Raw genomic sequence first — 15,646 nt, 5'->3', positions numbered from 1 at the left:
TTCTTTAAAAAATTAATCGATTACCCAAAAACTGTGGAATAATGTTCCAACGTCCTCAAATCATGTGACACACTGACAAGGTTTCGTGACCCACCTTTTGACCCCCCCACTCTCAGGGGGATTCAGGAATTTGATGAAAAGAAGTGTGACCCTGATTCATGTGTAGGGGGTTTGGGGTCCTTCCCATAAAACAAGTGAGTAAGGAATTGTAGACGTGATATAGGTGCATTCTGGTGCACATGTAGTCTATAAATTATATTTTGGTCTACAAGCCAGGTTGTGTGGCGAAAGGGATGTATACCCCACACAACCTGGGTTCCCGTCTCCCGACCCCCCCCCCCCTCCGGCCGGAACGTCGCTCTAACATGAGAAAGTGTTTGAAAACGTAGTTTATCTAAAAAAGGACAGCGACGAATTGATTAAAAAGTTGACAAACATATATGTTACATAATATCAGAAAATATGTAATAATCGAAAAACAAAAGGTTTTGTTTCTAAATGAGAGATAAGAATTCATTTAAGGATCTTTGACGGAAATAAGACATTGTTAACATTTCCCATACCCACACTTCCTGAACTGATCCTTCAAAAGTGTATATCATTTAACACCAACATTTAGCAATAAATTTGGCTGTATATACTTTTGTTGTGTTTTGGCGACTTTCAGAAATAATGTATCTATATATATATATATATATATATATCGAAATTTCTGCGTTACACTAACTTAACAACACGTCAATTATATGATATTTGTCGACTTGTCAAATTAGGCATATACACTAGCATGGTATCGTGACCAAACATATTCAAATTGGAGCTACAGGTTACACTTAGCTTGACCAGAGGTCAAAATAACGATATTTATTTACTTGTCAATTTATAGTAACATAACATCTTGACCCAAAAGTATTAAATTGTCGAGGTGCCGTGTGATATACGGTACTCAATTTGACCACACTTGACCACAACATATATGTTAACTTGAAATCTTTACAAAAACAGCATCAAATTTTCTAGCCGGCTGCTGTCTTGATAACTTGACTTGTTATACTAACATGAAATCTTCACAAATAGTATCAACTGAGTCTTAAACACGTGTGTCCCTTCAAAACCACCGTAGGATTTCCCTCATTCTATTATTGATGATGCAAAAGTTATGTCAATCAAGGTTGGACCTTTTTTTTACATACATCATCTCGAAGCGATTTAAAAAGAAAATAGCATCGTTATTATGATAGTTCTTACACTGCTTAGAATATGTTTCGTATCTTAAATCTCCTGTAAGTATATATACAATAACATTTCATATAAAAGATTTAATAGGCCTATAAAATTAAGAATCTTAAGTGGAATTTTGATGAACCAGACCGCGGTTTTAAAACAGTGACAGGATGTCAATTTAACTGCTATATGTACAGAACAATTAGGTGTAGAGGTTGTATTAATGGATTTTCACCTCCACCGTCCAGTCGAGGGTTAAGCAATCAGCCAGGTATTGTTCGCACTCAGTCGGCGAAACATTAGACCACCCCTTTGAGCTGACCGCATAAACTGCCCCGACTGAACATCATATCCGGAATTGACGGTGGAGACGGAGTGGCATTGCCGGTGGAAACTTTGCCCACGCCAATGATAACAAATACCCCACTGTGCAATTATATTCTACATTGTCCGACCGGTCTTCCCCGGCTACATTCCTCCACCCTTCAGAGCACCCCGCCCCCTCCCCCCTCCCCCCCCCCACATCACACACACCCATCTTGTTTAATAGTAAGTAATGGTGAGAAACTTTTAACAGGATGTTTCAATCAGTTATGGAACATCACTGGTTTAACGTGGGTATCATTTGCAACTTATAATAAACAGTGAAGACGGTTTAAATGCCCCCGTAACAGTCATATTGTACATACTGCACATGTTAACTCAAACCCATTTGTATATTCACCACATTGGTTACATCTGAATTCTGTATTCAGTAACATCGCCCCATTCCGGTCACTCTCGGTTCCAGGGATTGTATCCGGGGATTGATCGAGGCAGATAGTTGCAGTCCGAAACCAGGTTTTCCTGGCACTTTGTAAGTAGCCCGAGTACTCTAGAGTCCACTCTGAGCTGGGACACGTATTTCTGGCTGGTATCACAAGTTTCGACATTCTACGAGGTGCCATGCAAACACTACAAGGCATTTCATGGTTGTGAACGTGCTGGAAGGGTTGGAAAGATCCCGTACTATATTCGACCATATTTATGGGCGATCTTGCTTCCTGATTGCCACTTACCGTAAAGGAATACTGTGGCGTACTGGGAAGGCAAAGAATTTCTACAGAACCGCCTTTGTTCATAAAGTAACTCCCTGCTGACAAACCTTAAAAAAAAAAATTGCAAAAAAATTGAACAATATATTGCCAAATTTGATTCCAAGGCTTGGAAATAAAATGGACATATATATAATTATATATATAATAATGGATATATATATATATATATATATAATAATGGATATATATATATATATATAGTGAAAAATATATAGAGAAAAGACAGGTCGCGACCTGTCTTTATATCTTTATATCCATTATTATATATATATATATATATATATATATATATATATATATATATATATATATATATATATATATATGCTTCGGATGATGGGGCTTCGATTTAACTAAACCCCACTCAGCGTGTTGGATTCTACCATCAACAAATTAAATTTCTTTCAAACTTCCATTAGTACCTCAGCCACGTGTGTGTATTCCCCCTGTATCTTGTTCTATGGTATACACAACAGGATATTGTAGGCCTGTGCACGAAAAACCCGGACTAACTAATAAACTAAAACTAATAATAATCTATTACTAAGCTGACAACCTCCCAGCTCTTCGTCTGCAACTAAAAATCGCAAAAACAAATACTACTACCTCGATCACTATATTATTTGCTTTAATGTATTTATACAATTGTTGAATTAATCGATATTATTGTATCATGTAGTGCACTTACCACTGTAAACAAACTGTGATGTCGAAGGGCAAGTTGTTTTACCCCACCTAACGAAGACCACACCAGGTACAGGTGTCGTTGTATTTGGCGTAGGTGTTGTTGCAGACTGGGTATCACTGCAAGAACCTGAAAATCATTAAAGCAAGCTAGAAATTAAATGAATGTGTGAATAGATGAAAGAATGGATGAATACAATGAACAAAGGAACGTGCAAACAAACGAATACATAAATGAATACATGCAAGACCAAATGAGCGTATGGTTGACTGACTGAATGCCAAAATGAATGAATGAATGAATACCAAAATGAATTGATGATTGAATGCATAGATAAATAAATGCATAAATGAATGAAGGAATGAATGCATCAATGATTTAATGCAGGAATCAATATATGAATGAGTTAATGAATGAATGGATAGATCAATGAATTAAATTATGATTGATTAAATGAATATATGATAGTATGAACGAATGGATGGATGGATGAATGGAATAAACGAACACACAAACAAGCAATGGAAGCAATAAATGGACACATGAACGAGGGAGACATTGACGAACACACGAATAAAAAGGCAAACAAGCTCAAATATGCTAGAGAACGACTTTTGCAAAACTGTGAAAATTAAAAGATTGATAAATCTTTAGCATCGTTTTTTGAACTAATATCTTATTATGTTACTCTAGTTATTGATATTGATTTTATACTAGCAGTTAACATAGTCCTTGGTTTGTTTTCTCTTTTAAGAACAACTAAATTTGGTGACGATTCACCCGGTTGAGTATTTTGTTGACAATGTCATTCTCTTATCTGTCAACAATATCTGGTAATATACTTATTTAACATATCTGCACGATATCATACTGATATTATTACCACCATCAAATGAAGCTATAAGGCGTGATCCATGGTTACACGGTATACAAGGTTCTGTGGCTTCTGGCTGGAGCACCCAACAAAGAAATGGCATATATAGAGAGCGCCACCAACTAAGGGCTGGGTAGCTCAGTTGGTAGAGCGACGGGCTTGTAATTCAGAGGTCGCTGCACTGATTCGAATCCCGTTCTTTGGCCGTAGATATCAGTGCTATTTTCCATTCATTTTCATATTTGAACTAATAAATATCATTAAAAGTTAAAGAGCGATGGTTCTAAATTCAATTATAGTTTGAATATATTAACTTAATACCTAGCGTTCCGTCACGCCCATCCCTTCCAGGCAGGCCAGGGGCTCCTGGGCTTCCCATTGCACCAGCCATACCAGGCGTTCCTATGGTACCGGCCAATCCATCACGACCAGGCTTCCCAGGACTGCCAGGTGGACCTGCACTCCCGATTGGGCCAGCAGGACAAAGGTAACACTCGTTGTCTGTAAAGGAAACCAACTGAAAATCTGAATTCTTATAAATCAAATAATAAAACCTGATGATATTTTTTTATAGCCTATATATATATATATATATTAAAATATACTGTATATACACCCAGATTGTATATATAAATAGGATTGAAGTTTGACTCTAACCGTTCAGTCTTTGGGAAATGTTACATGTTTCGTTTGTTCTTGCTTTAATAAAATATGGTGTAGTTTTTCTTTCCACATTCTGGTCACCTAGAATCGCTTTCAATTCATTTCCCTTTTCCATAATTAAGGGGTTGCGAAAGTTTGTCAGTGGAAGTCGGTCAGATGCATATGACAAGCGTCACCAACTACAACAAGAGAAATTGATTGGTTGCTACCATAACCGTCACGGCTAGGAAAGATTGCATTTCTTTTATCGCTGCTGAACCGGACAACTTAACGAAATGGACAGAGAAACAGTTTTCTCTCCTCCAATATTACCTGCGTATTACCTTTGTTTTACATGGAATATTCCATACGGTATGCGATATCAATCCAAGTCTTCTTCATGAAAAATGTCAAAAACCTACGGGAGACCATCTTTTTTTTTCAGAAATGTTACCAAATACGATATGGGTTTCTGTGTCTTCAGGGTTGAAGAGCAAAAATTGGGTCAAGTGATGCAATTTTAGACCACTTTAAATCTTGTAAAGCACAGTATAGAAAAATTGTCTACCGGAGAGATAAGGGACTATAAGTGACAAACGATAGTTGCTTTCAGAATAACACATCTGCATTGTGATTATATTGTTATACGGAAAAGTAAAGGTGCCATAATTGGTTATCGTTTACAGCAGGGGTTCCCTAACTGGGGTGCATGAACCCTCAGGGGGTGCGTGAGTCCATCCCGGGTGGTTCGTGAGACGTTTCTGAAAGTCAAAACTAGAGTACTTTTTGTTGAACTAAAATCTGACATATCATATAATTTAGTAATGTACAAAGTCGTACCTATCGACAAACTCTTTTCGCGTTCCATACGCATATGTTGCCATAGTAGTACCATACCGTGCATGTGATAAATAACTGAATTATGAAACAGACACAGACCCCATGGCTTTGGTGAAGTTGGTGTAATTATGACAGTACGTCGTGAAGAGAAAAAGGCGATCTGATCTTGAAGTTTCCAAATAAATATTTGTTCATCTCTTGTTTTTTTTTCATTTACAATATTACACTATAAACTTGATCTTTAACGAAGCACTGTTATTCGCATTATAGTATAATAATGACTCAGATCGTGTCTCGAAAAGTTGGGAGTTCGTGGACAACTCTGCCATCCACAGGGGGTTCGTGGGGGGGGGGGGGGGTAAAGTTAGGGAAACCCTGGTTTACAGCCTCCAGTGAGTGGTAGCGTTTACCAATTGAAGACTTCTTCAATGATTTATACGGACCACATTAGTTGGACGATTCCATTTGTAAGTGAAAGGGGGAATTATATGGAGGATGCTACCTTTAGTATTCCTTTTGAAAGTGGCTCTTCAATCCGACATTCAACTTCACACATGCATGTACATGCCTAACTATTGTGCAGGACTTAGACAGGGCACTGATGATCTGACCGAAAACTTGACCCCTGGCCTTCCCTACGTCACATGATCTATTGTCAGCTTACAATGACTTCCGCTCGGTAATTATGTGAAATGAAACTCTCTTCAGTAAAGAGAGACCCATTCTGTTTCCTCAAACTCATCCATGTAATACAAGTAATGACCAGACTGCTAAAGGGGTGGTATAGAATTCTGCAATCCGCCGATATGTGACAAAGTAAAGAGGTGGAAGGGGTGGGGTGGGGTGGGGTGTGGGAGGGTGGTTAGCAAGGGAACATGTTCCAAAACCGAATTTACTTTTGTGACTTGGGTGTAAAAATGTGAGGATGCATTTACATGTATAGTACAAACATAAAAAAGGAAGTATTTTTTATACAACTTTAGGCCGTCAAAGAACGGCGCTAGAAAATAGTGTATACTAGTGAGCTTAAAAGAATGACCGACTAACTTTTGATTCGCGTTGCTTTAAAATCTACGTAGTCATGGTACGGAAAATTGTAGGTGCCATGATTTGTGGGCTATCCAGTGAGGAGTACCGTTTAACCCAGTGAAAACGTCTACAAGGACTTATAGACTATACAATAGTGTATTATATCAACAACTCCCTGATTATATTAGCTTTCAGAAGAAGATTTAACCTTTGACATATCAGATGTGATCAACTTTCTTATGATCATTTCTTCTTCAATCATTCAGACTAATGAAATTTCTTTGCATGGTATCAGAGTTTTACTGTTTCTTTCTCATGCAAGACTGAAGGCATAGAATAGCTCATTTCCCAAGTTCGGATTAATGATGTACATAGAAGTGATAAAGTGGCTAAAATGAGGTAAATTTGCAACTGACATTTTCTTGTCAATATAACGACATGTTTTTTCTTTCAACCTTAAAACATGGTGAGAAAGCAAGCAGAAAATGCACCTTTTTTTTGGGGGTACTTTACGAAAGTTGGACATCACACATTGGTCAAAATGGGATGGAACAAAATGGCTTTGCCGTAAACTGATAGTATATATATATCTATACCTAATTTGGCTTGTTGGAGTTGAAACAAATCCCAAAAAGGAAACAAACATATTTTGAAGTTTTAAATATCAGCTGCAACATTATATAAAAACCTAAAATAAAATATATGCAGGGGCGGAACCACGTATACTACCGGGATAGTCCCCCCCCCTCCCCGTCCCTTCCCCTGGCAGACAGATTATTACCAAAAAATCATAGTGCACAGTATAAAAATACACTATATAACATGTACTATGAGGTACAACCTAAAGTCGAAAATCCTTCAACATTGTTTCAAAATTTGCAAATAGGCATATAGCACCACTTTATATTTAAGCACCCTCGAGTTTACCAAAATTTCATCCCTCCCTCGGAAGTCCTAACATCTTACTACCCCCCCCCCCTCCGACCCCGTCCCTTTCCAAGCACAACAAAGGGTATAGTTGTGCTCCTGATAATTTTATTATAGAAAATACGCATTACTGGATAATCATGAGCGAACACGAAGTGACATTTAAGAAACTCAAAGAAGGAAGTTTAAAGCTTCCTTTCATGTCACAAAATCCTGTAAGTAACTACTATGGATAAAAATAGTATTGCGATGGAGACCTTACTTCCTTTATAACGGGTACAAATATGTACTGCATATATATGTACAGCGTAACACCCCATGCCCTCCGTGTATGCACAATACCAGCTCGGAAGTAATTGCGCTGTTTTATGTAACAACTATTATATTTTCACACATCTATAGTTTTCGATTGCATATAGCATTATCTTTTACCTGAGCTAAATCCGCCACCCTAAATAGAGACCAGGGAGTTGGCACTGCCCCCTCCCTCTCTCTTCCCATGAATGTAGATATGTCCAATATATAGTCCTTAAATTCCTCAGATTTAATTGAACTGTTGATTTACCTCTTGGTGAGAGAGGGAGGGGGTAGAGGGAGGGACGTGGGGGTGGGGGTTGACGAACTTCTTACAACAAACGAAAGATATATACTCTCTAATTCAATTAGTGGGTTGATGATCAAATAAAAAACAAAAGCACGCTACTGATTGCCATTGTTGGTCACGTGAAAGTAAATATTTGTTTATACTTACATCCGGTATTGCTACTGATGTGATTTTTTTCTCTCTTTTCTGTTGGGAAGTAATTTGCTTCTCGTCGAGACCTATCAGAAAATTGATCTTCGTTTAGTCTGTAGCTTGCTTCTGTGACGTCATTAGCGTCACCTTTACGATGAAGCTCATCTCTCAAGGCATTCAACATTTCTATCATTTTTCTGTTCTCTGACGCAAGGCGATCGATTTTAACCTTTTGAAGAGAGTAAAAATAAAGAATATGAATTTCGGTTAAATAACGATCAATTACAAATTAATTAAGTAATGTCCAACTCCACGCTGGTGTTATTGTTATCATATCAAACATACCGCTGTAGGATTTATCCAATCTTGTTAATATTAATATTTCTTGATGTGCAGGGTCTGATTAATAATTGGGCCCGGAACCAGGACCTCCGATCTTATAGGCCCCCAAATGAAAAAAAAAAACCTTTTGTAGCTTCGATAAATGCTATCACATTTATGATATACTACAAGAATTGAACCTTTTTTTCCTCTAAATATTTATGTTTTACTTAACGTTTAGCTGGGTTAATTGCCGATTATCTAATACTCGTAGACTTTCGCTATTTTTGTTGACATTTGACAGAAATTGTGTTGTTTCAAGCGAAATAAATAAAAACTTGAATAATATAAATAAATAAATTTATTGTTGGTAGTAGATTATACAGATCTCCCTTTGGTGATTTTTACTTATCATCGGCCGTATTTGTCGATAACATCTAGTTACTAACACTTTGATTCATTTTACGGAAACATAGGAAATCTGTTAGCTACAATGCAATTTAGGGATTTGTAAATGCATGTACTATTGTATAACATATCAGCGTTGGTTTGCACATAGAAAGATAAATACGATATACAGAGCATAAGAATTGTAACGAGACCGTGTTCGAGCATATATAGTTGTCTTTTACCCACGTGCATAGCCACTGGGCGGGGTGGGGTCGGGCGGGGAAAGCTCTCCAAATATTTGTCAGACCCCCCCCCCCTCCTCCGAGAAAAAACAAATGTCATATTTTTGCTTTTCATAAATAGGTCTAGCCTGTCCTCTTCAAGAGCAACGCCCCACCCCCCCTCCCACCACCCAAAAAAAGAAGTCTAACTATGCCCATGTCTGTACTTGTAGACGATCTTGGGGTACTCGTAGTCGGGTAGTATTGGCAATCTAACTTCTGATAGATACTGCTGTAAGATAATAAGTACCCGTACTCACGCTAACATTATTGTACTCAAACTCATAAATACAATTGGGGAATCCATACTTGTATTCGTGCACGTGGTCTTGGTACAGTGTACTCTGTGGTGTTATGTTATCAGCATCAGAAATACTCGTACTGGAAGTATGACCACAACTTTACTATAACTTTAGTATACGCATTTCTTTTTGTTATCTACTGTTGACGTATCTAATCTATATCTATATACAGTTGATAGTAGAAGGTCGTCAATATCAACCGCGAAATGTATATATGCTTATATAGCAAATCCAAATAACACGTCCACTCGTGAATTTCGACGACAAATCCAAATCACCATTCATTCAGAACTGGGCTGTGAATCATGTGTTTTTTTAACTACTATAGATGAAGCTGTCATTTCTGCTTGAATATTATCCTACTTGTATAGCTTAATGGCTCAATTAAAAAGGTAAACAGGTTTCATGAGTACATTGCGTTTTCTTAGCTCAGAGAAACAATGGAGACTTCCTTCCTCTTTATAACTCCCGGGTCTTAATTATTGCATCGGAACTACGCTGTTTTTTTCTGTCCCACTTCTTTACTTTCACATTGCAAAGTTGGACTTTAGACATTGTTTTTCCCTCTTTTTTTTGTCAACTATGATCAGAAATGGTCGGAGAAGGGGAGAGGGATTAGGGATGGGAAAGATATCACCGTAAAAGTGAAAATGCTGACGCTATGGTAATCGTCGGTACTTATTGATACACCTCTCCAATACAGGTCACTCTTATCTTGTCGAGATCATCGTTTTCGCAGTGGAGGAGGGGGACACGTGACCCCGAGTCACCTACCCTTCTTATAGCTGTGCATTGCGCGGGTTGAATATAGGTCTATATATGCTAAAAATGCTGAAGGAAGTTGAATGGTGAATGAAGCATAACCGTGTAAACTAGGATACGTTACGAAAGAATATAGGCTATAGGTTGCTTTCACCTTTGTCCTGAACGATTGTTATATAAGCGTCCTAAGATAGTAATAAGATCTCTGTGACCGAGTAAGGATTTTATGGCAGCCGATTCACACAGAGATTTAAGTAACCACTGAAAACAATCTGAAAACAATACCACAGTAAAAACTGGATCGTGCTGACAAATCTGTTAACTCGCCATTAACCGGTAGCATGTGCTATTAGGATTAGAGTAATATAACATATGTGTAATTCCAAGAATTCCAGTTGTTGGGATGCTTTGGAATTACTCATATTTTCAATTCTTACCATAAATTTCTAATTGCACATGCTACCGGTTTATAGCACGATCCAGTTTATTACTTTGGTACAAAACTTTAAGATTTACAGAAGTTACTGTAATTATCTGTGTGAATCGGGTGATTATGGTGTAGGTGGCTACCATGGGGCGATATTCCCACAAGGGTTTGAGGGACCTCGATGGAAGGCACAGGGACTGTCTATTACGTACTAGATATATACTATGTTACCTGCATGGATCACAAAGTATCGCATAATTGATGGAATGACCTATCTTCTTATGTATTACGTATTTGAATAATGGAAACTGGGATTCCAGATGGCCCAAATGTTAGGATACGTAGAAAACGGTAATTCTATATAGTAGCTCTTACTGTTTCAAGATATTGACCTTTTTAATATGTTTATTTACTGGAATGTTCGATTAAAGGTATTCTCTCAGCTAATCTTGTCTCAACGTATTCTCCGAGCTAAAAATAAAATCAATGCCGCCCTCTATACCAGCGACAACAGATTCATTCCTTTAATGTGGCATTCTCATCCTTAGCTATAAACAGGATACGGATCTGGAAACTGTTACCGCAAAGTTCTCAGGTGTCCGAAATTCCAATCCGGATCTCAGTTCTGCGTACCCCTGGGGCCTACTGTGTAATCGTAGTGTGCGTTATGTGCGAGCAACTTTCCGTTGGTTCACGATGGTGCTAGTCATGGGCGGGATTACGGGGGGGGGGGGCAAGAGGGGGCATTTGCCCCCCACTTTTTCCCAAACCTTAATTTACTTTTTTTGTCGTTTTTGTAGACAAATGTGCACAACCCTAATCGAAATTATTCCCTATCAAATAGGCCTATTTGTTTCGAATCTTAGTCGAATTTGTGTTTAACATCGTAACATGTAGCATGAATAACTGGAGCTGGAGCTAGCACATGGTTCGCAGCACAGGTTCCTGCACGAATCCTGGAGCTAACACACTAGCGATTCAATTCTGCATGTGATGAATCCGCGGCATGTGCTACAGTGCTAGCTTCAGGAATTGATTTTCAACGTTGCTGCTCTACTGAATGCGTTGAATAACTAAATCCAGAGAAACGATTTACAAAAGCCAGAATTGCATATTGGGTATATCAATAATTAAGTTCAATACACTGACACATGACACACACCCCACCCCACCCCCAGTGGTCTAGCCCTTCATGAACAGTAAGTAACATTCAAGTATTTATTATGAATTTCTATGTTGCCTGATAATATGGCAATAGTTCAAACATAATGCTGGTACTGCCAGGTAATAATTTCATTTTCAAATCTCAGCCAGTACTATGAAATGACCCGTAAATATATTGCTCCATGATACACCTAGTCACATTGTAAAATCCAAACAGTCACCCCGCCTCGACTTCAATGGCGACGGAACCGGTAGACTTGAGGGGCTTATCCCCCATAAAAAAGTGTGGGGGGTAAAGGTATGTTCAGCCCCTAATATTTGCCAAGTTCTCCAAGAAGTGGGGACCGCGGGGAGAATTTCGAAGTGGGTGCTGAACATATTCTTGATCGGTCCAATGCACAATATACTAATATTTTTAGGGGGAAAGAACTGTCGAGATGCGATTTATTGTTACCAGAGGTGTCATATTTGCTGATCTAGGATTTCCTTTTTGCTTAAATTTCGACACGCCGCGCCAACTGATGGTGGTGCACCGTCTAAATAGTGACGTATAAGCCTCAGTTGTGCATCACCATATAAGTTCTTCTATCTGTCCTCCCTAACTTTACACACGTTCATTAATTGTTTAGATGCAATTTAAAGCCTATATGGGTGTTAATTTTACCGATCTAAGGGTTCCTTTCATCAAAAATTTCGACGATCCTTGCCAACTGATGATGGCGCTCCGCTTAGATAGTGACGTATAACAAAAGTTGTACATCACCATCTGACCATATGTTCTACTATCAATCCTCTTCAAATTTTTAAACGATAATTAACTATCTAGATACAATTGCAGACATGAGATCCATATTTCAAGGATGGGTACATGCAGCTTAGAGCACTCGGGAAGTGCCATTTCCGGCCATCTGGAGGGTTTGTAAAGCCCAAAAATTTCTTGTACGCTCCGCGCCAACCGATGGTGGCGCTCCGCTTAGATAGTCTTGCTGGCAGGTTTGCCCCCCCCCCCCACTTTCACAACTCAAATCCCGCCCCTGGTGCTAGTTGTACACCATTTTACTATTGGCTATGAAACAATGCATTTGCCAGAGTAAAACAAATCCTCCGTTCGACGGGGGCAAACCCTTTTTCCTGATTTTCGCTGGCATGTCGTAAGACACATAGGCGTACGAGGCGGGGGGGGGGCAGGGGGGCAGACTGCCCCCCCAAATTTATATATATATATATATATAAATATATATATTTCCAGAGGACAAGAAATTCGGGCAAAAGTCCTGAAAAATTCGGGCAGCCTAAGAGGAGAAAATATATATATTTATATATATATATATATATATATATATATATAAGAGCAGAAAATATATATATTTATATATATATATATATATATATATATATATATTTTTTTTTTTTTTTTTTTTTTTTTTTTTTCCTCTTAGGCTGCCCGAATTGTTAAGGACTTTTGCCCGAATTTCTTGTCCTCTGGAAATATATATATATATATAAATATGCAGTAGCTTGCCCGAATCTTTTTCAAATTTTTGCCCGACAATTCCATGATTTTCTTTATTTAGCATCATGATGCCCGAATATTTTCGTGTAACACCACCGTAAGCGCAGTTCATCTGGGCTACCACGCTTTTTGAAATCAATTTTTTTTCTAACTAGTCAATTGTATACCTGGACCATGGGCGGCGGAACCGGGGGGCACAGGGGGAACGTGCCCCGCACTTTTCCTCAGGTTAAAAATGTGCCTTTTGTCTACATAAAAATTGAGGTGCCTCAAGTTAGCAAGAGGCCAGGGAACCAGAATGAACACTCGGGAAGGGCCGTTTCCGGCCATCTGAGGGCTTTGTAAAACCAAAAATTTTCTAGTACGCTCCGCGCCAACCAATGGTGGCGCTCCGCTCAGATAGTCGTGCATACAACTTTGCAAGTCCTGGCTAAGCTCGTGACTTTTAATGAATTTCTGTGGGTCAAACTCAAAGCTATTTCGAATGGAAAAGATTTGTTTAGATATTAACAAGAAAAAAACTCTAATTCGGAAGATTCCTACATTAGCAACTAGCATGATTTTACCTCATTTTGTCTCAAAAGAAAACTTGTTCTTTGTTTCCCAATTTGCGCATTGGATATTGCAGTGCTAGTATGCATATTTTCCTTTGGGGGGGGGGGGGGGGCGTTGATGGAGTGATGTGTTTACACAAATAAGATAATACAATAAGAGTTATAAGGGGTACTAAATATAAGGCTGCATCAGTCCAATCGAATATCTGCAAAGTGCCCTTTGATGTCGGTGCCCCCCCCCCAAGATTAAAAGTGCTTCCGCCGCCCATGACCTGGACATCCCCAACATGAGTGTATATAAGAAACGTATTCTTGTTCATGGACGGTGGGGGGGGGGTGCCTACAAGCCTAGAAGTACAGGTTTATCATATTCTTTGTTATATTTTATACTTTTTTGTGAGACAAATTGCAGTCTCACCCGACACAGCGACATTATCCCGCCTACGTGTCGTTGAACAATGTATGTTTTTCTGGAGGTAGCTGAGTACTGTGTTAAAATAATAAATAAGGTAACTAAATAGGAGCTTAAAAATTATACTGTCCCATTTTTCCCCTTCAAAGTGATGTTACCATTTTTTCTTCTTCTAATTTACCAAATTTTTTGGGAAGTGTAAATTTCTAAAGCGTGAGATTATAAAATAAAGAATGTTTAGATGCAACTTGCAAAGCCTCAGAAGTGCCGTTTCCGGCAATCTGAGAGGCATTGTGTGCCAAAAATTTTCTTGTACGCTACGCGCCAACCGATGGTGGCGCTCCGCTTAGATAGTGTCACGGGAACTTTCGGGCACAAAAAGTTCTGCCCCCCCAAACTGAAATGGTCCCGTACGCCTATGGTAAGACATGTACAGAACGAGGGATCTGCTGCACTTGAAATATTCGCATCGCTACTTTGTGATAAATTGCTTAATCTGTTAAAGTAACTTTTTGATAGATAAATAGTATAATAGTAATAGTAATAGACGATGAAGTCGCCACCACGGTCCATGCATTAATGCTATTAATATATATTAATAATTTAATATATTTATATAAGTTCTTTTAATTGCAATAATCAAATAAGCACCCATATGACAGCCAACGTCATTTATCCTTCACAAATTCGATATTTGAGGCTCATATATAAAGTCTAATGTTTTTTATTAAGTTTTGTGTTACATCGACGATATAACCTACTGAGTTGTGTGCTAGACTAAGTTGTCCAGCCACTTCAATCAATAAACAATTAATGATTGAAGCGTCAAATTTGTTTTCAAAATGTTAAAATGCTATTGCAATCAAGATTGATAATGTCCTCTTAAACATTCCACATCATACTAAAATCGTTCGATAAGTTTCAATGACATCATATATGCCTATAACTGTAAACTGAAAACAGGATTATTTCCTTTAATCCTAAACAAAGAAGCCAAAACACAAAGTTAACAATGAACACCAATAATTAACAAACCTGGTTAGTTTCGATAATTTTCCGTAGATGAAGATCCTCCGCTTTGCTAGTTCCCCATTGCTCTATATCTACTGTTTCGTTCGGTAAAGATTCTTGATCGACACAAACCGTCATCCAAATTAAACCACAAAGAACAAAGAATCTCAGTTTCGCCATATTTGGCTTAGATTCGCGGATTTTTTGTTTGTTTTTTGTTTTTGTTCAAAATAACAACGATTCTGTAAAGATATTACTGAAAAGGGAATATAAGACCCTTCGCGAAACTTGGATTAAAAAAAAGTATTAAACGGGATCATTATTGAATTTTAACACCGCTAACCAGTCGGTACCGCTATCATTGTGTAATGTAATCCAATACAAACATCCTGGAATCACTGCTGGGAACGACCCATTTGATAGCTGAATAGCATCCTAATACCTTCTAAAATAAC

At 38.2% G+C, this 15,646-nt stretch overlaps 1 protein-coding gene across 1 annotated transcript; it reads right to left on the bottom strand.

The window, feature by feature from the left end:
- Positions 1-419: 419 nt before the first annotated feature.
- LOC139975423 (uncharacterized) lies at positions 420-15,628 on the bottom strand. Its single transcript, XM_071983409.1, has 5 exons — positions 15,216-15,628; positions 8,070-8,283; positions 4,202-4,381; positions 3,010-3,135; positions 420-2,368 (listed from the first exon to the last, which is right to left on the bottom strand). The coding sequence occupies exons 1-5, from the start codon at positions 15,369-15,371 to the stop codon at positions 1,899-1,901; spliced, it is 1,146 nt and encodes a 381-aa protein (XP_071839510.1). The 5' UTR covers positions 15,372-15,628; the 3' UTR covers positions 420-1,898.
- Positions 15,629-15,646: the final 18 nt, after the last annotated feature.

This window comes from Apostichopus japonicus, chromosome 10, assembly GCF_037975245.1.
Source record: "Apostichopus japonicus isolate 1M-3 chromosome 10, ASM3797524v1, whole genome shotgun sequence".
NCBI classification, from domain to species: Eukaryota; Metazoa; Echinodermata; class Holothuroidea; order Aspidochirotida; family Stichopodidae; genus Apostichopus; species Apostichopus japonicus.
The sequence above is the reverse complement of the archived record's forward strand: the minus strand, read 5'-3'. Positions and strand labels throughout refer to the sequence as shown.